The sequence below is a fragment of the Oncorhynchus tshawytscha genome, linkage group LG25 (assembly GCF_018296145.1).
Source record: "Oncorhynchus tshawytscha isolate Ot180627B linkage group LG25, Otsh_v2.0, whole genome shotgun sequence".
In the NCBI taxonomy this organism is placed as follows: Eukaryota; Metazoa; Chordata; class Actinopteri; order Salmoniformes; family Salmonidae; genus Oncorhynchus; species Oncorhynchus tshawytscha.
The window spans coordinates 45,834,698-45,841,037 of record NC_056453.1 but is presented as its reverse complement, the minus strand read 5'-3'; the positions used below and the strand labels follow the sequence as shown (position 1 = coordinate 45,841,037).

Here is a 6,340-nt window from a genome sequence, read left to right as displayed (position 1 = left end):
ACCCAGAAAGACTCACAGCAGTAATCACTCTTAGAGACTTACCCAGAAAGACTCACAGCTGTAATCACTCTTAGAGACTTACCCAGAAAGACTCACAGCAGTAATCACTCTTAGAGACTTACCCAGAAAGACTCACAGCTGTAATCACTCTTAGAGACTTACCCAGAAAGACTCACAGCTGTAATCATTCTTAGAGACTTACCCAGAAAGACTTACAGCTGTAATCACCGTGAAAGGTGATTCTAACATGTATTGACATACTTGTGGAAATGGGATGTTTCTGTATTTTATTTTCAATACATTTGATAAAAAAATCTAAAAACACACTTTCACTTTGTCATTATGGGGTATTGTGTGTATATGTGTGAGAACAATAATCTGTTGAATCCATTTTGAAAAGGCTGTAAGAACAAAATGTGGAATAAGTCAAGGGGTGTGATACTTTCTGAAGGTCCTGTATAAATATTTTGCACTTATAATTTAAGGCAATTTTGTTGCTCTAGATTGCAGGAAATGAAAGTTACAGGTGTTACAGCTGCCCCCTTTCTGCTCAGCACCACCTTGTTAAAAATCCCTGGGGAGAACACTGCTTCTCTCCACATCAACCTCTACAATCACTATGTTTAGATAAACACACATATCTGTCATGTACATAACCTGTCTCTCATTCATACTCTGACCTACAGTCTAATGCTATAAATCTTCGGGATCAAGAGAGTGAGAGGAGGGGGACAGAGTGGAGGGGGACAGAGAGCGGAGGGGGACAGAGAGCGGAGGGGGACAGAGAGCGGAGGGGGACAGAGAAAAAAAGTTGCAAGGTTACTTTGAGTACACACAATGCCAATGTGGCATTGACATTCTGTATAGGCTACAACAGAAGATGTCATTGACTACATAGTACACAACATTCCTAACCCATATTAAATAACCACCTCAGACATAATATAATTATAGCTTTTAGAAAACAACTCTTATAAATGTCTATCAATTTAAGAAAAAACACGTTTGTCGTTTTGTTGTCATTGTATTCTTCCACCCAATCATCATAAGAGTGCACTTGAGTGCAATTAGCTTGCCAAAGCAACAGCTGTGGACATAAAATTGTGCTTTTCGTCTTGTTTGTTTCTCTGTCGCCTCTGGTCCCTGCTGTAGTTACAGTGTGGAAGTTGGTGTGGAGGGGCCTGGGTGGGTTGTCAGTTCTGTTGAAAGGGTGTTGGTGTGGAGGGGCCTGGGTGGGTTGTCAGTTCTGTTGGAGTGGTGTTGGGGAGGGGCCTGGGTGGGTTGTCAGTTCTGTTGGAAGTGTGTTGGTGTGGAGGGGCCTGGGTGGGTTGTCACTTCTGTTGGAAGGGTGTTGGTGTGGAGGGGCTTGGGTGGGTTGTCAGTTGGGCATGGGATTGGTGGAGATGAGGGTGATGGTGCCTGGTTGGGGGCTGTTCTGTTGGGTCAGGGTGAATATAGGGTATAGGTGGAGGTTATGGGGCCTGGGGAAACGTTGTGTGTCTTGGGTGGATGCTGACGGGGCCTGGGTGTTGGACCAGGGTGGTGCTGGTTAGGTGCTCAGTGCTGTGTCCTGGGCCTCAGAAGGTTGGGAGGGTGAGGGGTGTCCTGTCACCTACACTCTACAGACACCACAGAGTTCTGAGAGGAGGAAGAGGTCGACACAGGAGTGTCAGCTAGTGTCAACATCACCGCTGCTGTTAGAGAGCTGGAGGACGGGGACGAGGAGGAGGAGGAAGATGCAGCCACTGTACCTGGGGAGAAAAAACAACATGGTGGTCAGATGGAGCAGGAACAACATGGTGGTCAGAAACAACATGGTGGTGAGATGGAACAGACACAACATGGTGGTCAGATGGAACAGACACATCATGGTGGTCAGAAACAACATGGTGGTCAGAAACAACATGGTGGTTCATGGAGAAGAAACAACATGGTGGTCAGATGGAGCAGAAACAACATGGTGGTCAGAAACAACATGGTGGTCAGATGGAGAAGAAACAACATGGTGGGAGACACAACAAGAAACATGGTGGTCAGATGGAACAGACACAACATGGTGGTCAGATGGAGCAGAAACAACATGGTGGTCAGATGGAAACAACATGGTGGTCAGATGGAGTCAGAAACAACATGGTGGTCAGATGTCAGATGGGAGAAACAACATGGTGGTCAGATGGAGCAGAAACAACATGGTGGTCAGATGGAGCAGAAACAACATGGTGGTCAGAAACAACATGGTGGATGGAGCAGAAACAACATGGTGGTCAGATGGATGGCAGAAACAACATGGTGGTCAGATGGAGCAGAAACAACATGGTGGTCAGATGGAGCAGAAACAACATGGTGGTCAGATGGAGCAGAAACAACATGGTGGTCAGATGGGATGGTGGCAGAAACAACATGGTGGTCAGATGGAGCAGAAACAACATGGTGGTCAGATGGAGCAGAAACAACATGGTGGTCAGATGGAGCAGAAACAACATGGTGGTCAGATGGAGCAGAAACAACATGGTGGTCAGATGGGAGCAGAAACAACATGGTGGTCAGATGGAGCAGAAACAAATGGTGGGAGCAGAAACAACATGGTGGATCAGAAACAACATGGTGGTCAGATGGAGCAGAAACAACATGGTGGTCAGATGGAGCAGAAACAACATGGTGGTCAGATGGAGTCAGATGGAGCAGAAACAACATGGTGGTCAGATGGAACAACATGGTGGTCAGATCAGAAACAACATGGTGGTCAGATGGAGCAGAAACAACATGGTGGTCAGATGGAGCAGGAACAACATGGTGGTCAGAAACAACATGGTGGTCAGATGGAGCAGAAACAACATGGTGGTCAGATGGAGCAGAAACAACATGGTGGTCAGAAACAACATGGTGGTCAGATGGAGCAGAAACAACATGGTGGTCAGATGATGCAGAAACAACATGGTGGTCAGATTGAGCAGAAGTGGAGTAGAAGTCTGTAGCTTAGAAGTCTGTGGCTTAGAAGTCTGTGGCTTAGAAGTCTGTGGCTTAGAAGTCTGTGGCTTAGAAGTCTGTGGCTTAGAAGTCTGTAGCTTAGAAGTCTGTAGCTTAGAAGTCCTCATGTCCATTCAGACCCGTTCCGATCCAAGAGTGTAAAGAGAGAAAAAGCCTCCGACTGGTCGCTGCCAGCACCATCAATAAACAAGCCATATTGGCCAAATGATCCACATGAGTCCTTAAAAAACGGTCTAGAACAAATTACTAAAGCCCAATTTGTTGTGTTTCGATGTGTAGCATATTCAAAACTTCATAGTCTATTGTTTTATTGGTTTGTACTTTCCTAAAACAGTAATTGTCCACCTCACGGTTCAGCTGTAGGAGATTTGGGCACTAAATGCATCAGGACAATGCATGTATAGACCTAAAGGGCTGAGGTGTCCACTGTATGATATTAACATAATATAATAAAATATATAAAATAATAAATATATAATAAATAAAATAATATTAAGGAAGAGAAGGCTTAGGCCCTAGAAAGACCAGAGAGATAAAGATATGCTGGCGCCATTTGTGTACAGAAGGAGGCTAATTCGTTAACTTTTCTATAAAGATATCGAATCAAATTTTATTAGTCACATGCGCTGAATACAACAGGTGAAGAAGACCTTACAGTGAAATGCTTTACTTACGAGCCACTAACCAACAATACTGTTTAAAAAAACAGATAAGAATAAGAAATAAAAGTAACAAGTAATTAATGAGCAGCAGTAAAATAATAGCAAGACTATATACAGGGGGGTACCGGTACAGAGTCAATGTGCTGGTTAGTTGAGGTAATATGTACATGTAGGTAGAGTTAAAGTGACTATGCATAGATGATAAGAATAGAGAGTATCAGCGGTGTAAAAGGGGAGGGGGTGGGGGAGCAATGCAAATAGTCTGGGTAGCCCTTTGATTAGATGTCCAGGAGTCTTATGGCTTGGGGGGTAGAAGCTGTTAAGAAACCTCTTGGACCTAGACTTGGCGCTCCGGTACCGCTTGCCGTGTGATAGCAGAGAGAAGAGTCTATGACTAGGGTGGCTGGAGTCTTTGACCATTTTGAGGGCCTTCCTCTGACACCGCCTGGTATAGAGGTTTGAGACCGAGCAGCTGCCATACCAGGCAGTGATGCAACCAGTCAGGATGATCTCGATGGTGCAGCTGTAAAACCGTTTGAGGATCTCAGGACCCATGCCAAATCTTGTCAGTCTCCTGAGGGGGAATAGGTTTTGTCGTGCCCTCTTCACGACTGTCTTGGTGTGTTTGGACCATGTTAGTTTGTTGGGGATATGGACGCCAAGGAACTTGAAGCTCTCAACCTGCTCCACTGCAGCCCGGTCGATGAGAATGGGGGCGTGCTCGGCCTCTTTTTCCTGTAGTCCATCTCCTTTGTCTTGATCACATTGAGGGAGAGGTTCTTGTCCTGGCACCACACGGCCAGGTCTCTGACCTCCTCCCTATAGGCTGTGTCATCGTTGTTGGTGTTCAGGCCTACCACTGTTGTGTCGTCAGCAAACTTAATGACAGTGTTGGAGTCGTGCCTGGCCGTGCAGTCATGAGTGAACAGGGAGTACAGGAGGGGTGATGAACTTTGAGGGCACTATGGTGTTGAAAGCTGAGCTTTAGTCAATGAACAGCATTCTAACATAGGTGTTCCTTTTGTCCAGGTGAGAAAGGGCAGTGTAGAGTGCAATAGAGATTGCAGCGTCTGTGGATCTGTTGGGGTGGAATGCAAATTGGATTGGGTCTAGGATTTCTGGGATAATGGTGCTGATGTGAGCCATGACCAGCCTTTCAAAGCACTTCATGGCTACAGATGCGAGTGCTACGGAGCAGTAGTTATTTCGGCAGGTTACCTTAGTGTTCTTGGGCACAGGCACTATGGTGGTCTGCTTAAAACATGTTGGTATTACAGACTAGAACAGGGAGAGGTTGAAAATGTCAGTGAAGACACTTGCCAGTTGGCCAGCGCATGCTCGCAGTACACATCCTGGTAATCCGTTTGGCTCTGCGGCCTTGTGAATGATGACCTGTTTAAAGGTCTTACTCACATTGGCTGTGGAGAGCTTGATCACACAATCTTCCGGAACAGCTGGTGCTCTCTTGCATGTTTCAGTTTATTTGCCTCAAAGCGAGCATAGAAGTAGTTTAGCTCATCTAGTAGGCTTGTGTCACTGGGCAGCGCTCGGCTGTGCTTCCCTTTGTAGTCTGTAACAGTTTGTTAGCCCTGCCACATCCGATGAGCGTCAAAGCCGATGTATTACGATTCGATCTTAGTCCTGTATTGACGCTTTTCCTGTTTGATGGTTCGTCGGAGGGCATAGCAGGATTTCTTATAAGCTTCCGGGTTAGGGTCCCGCTCCTTGAAAGCGGCAGCTCTATCCTTGAGCTCAGTGTGGATGTTGCCTGTAATCCATGGCTTCTGGTTGGGTTATGTACGTACGGTCACTGTGGGGACAACGACGCCAATTGGTGCATTCAACATGTCAATACCTCTCACAAAAACAAGAAGTGATTAAGTCAATCTCTCCTCCACTTTCAGCCAGGAGAGATTGACATGCATATTATTAATGTATGCACATCCAAGGGCCAGCCGTGCTGCCCTGTTGTGAGCCAATTACAATTTTCCTAACTCACTCTTTGTGTCACCTGACCACACGACTGTACAGTAGTCGAGGTGTGACTAAACTAGGGCCTGTAGGACCTGCCTTGATGATAGTGTTGTTAAGAAGGCAGAGCAGCGCTTTATTATGGACAGACTTCTCCCCATCTTAGCCAACGTCATGACACTACTGTTGTATCAATATGTTTTGACCATGACAGTTTTACAATCCAGGGTTACGCCAAGCAGTTTAGTCACCTCAACTTGCTCTATTTGCACATTATTTAGTGCAGGATTTATTTCAGGTTTAAGGTTTAGTGAATGATTTGTATAAAAAAACAATACTTAATTCAAATATTTAGGAGTAATTTATTCCTTGCCACCCATTCTGAAACTAACTGCAGCTCTTTGTTAAGTGTTGCAGTCATTTCAGACTCTGTAGTAGCTGACGTGTATAGTGCTGAGCATCCGCATACATCGACACTGTGGCTTTACTCAAATACTGGTGGTTGTTACCAGATCTTCCTAGCTTGGGGAACAAGTCTGGTCTGGGAGACTAGGTCTATTCAACATACACTAGAGCATTATCAATCAATCTACAGTCCTCAGACAGGATACAGTACAACAGGGATTGTCTCGGTCTCCAGCTACAGTACTACAGGGATGGTCTCGGTCCTCAGCTACAGTACTACAGGGATGGTCTCGGTCTCCAGCTACAGTACTACA

The 6,340-nt window shown here is 45.6% G+C and overlaps 1 protein-coding gene across 1 annotated transcript in view; it reads right to left on the bottom strand.

Annotated features, from left to right (window-relative positions):
* Positions 1–349: 349 nt before the first annotated feature.
* LOC112239891 (AT-rich interactive domain-containing protein 4B-like) overlaps positions 350–6,340 on the bottom strand; it is a 180,945-nt gene continuing 174,954 nt past the window's right edge. The window contains 1 exon segment of the mRNA XM_042305847.1: positions 350–1,751. Within this exon segment, the coding sequence (XP_042161781.1) occupies positions 1,609–1,751 (143 nt within the window). The 3' untranslated portion in view covers positions 350–1,608.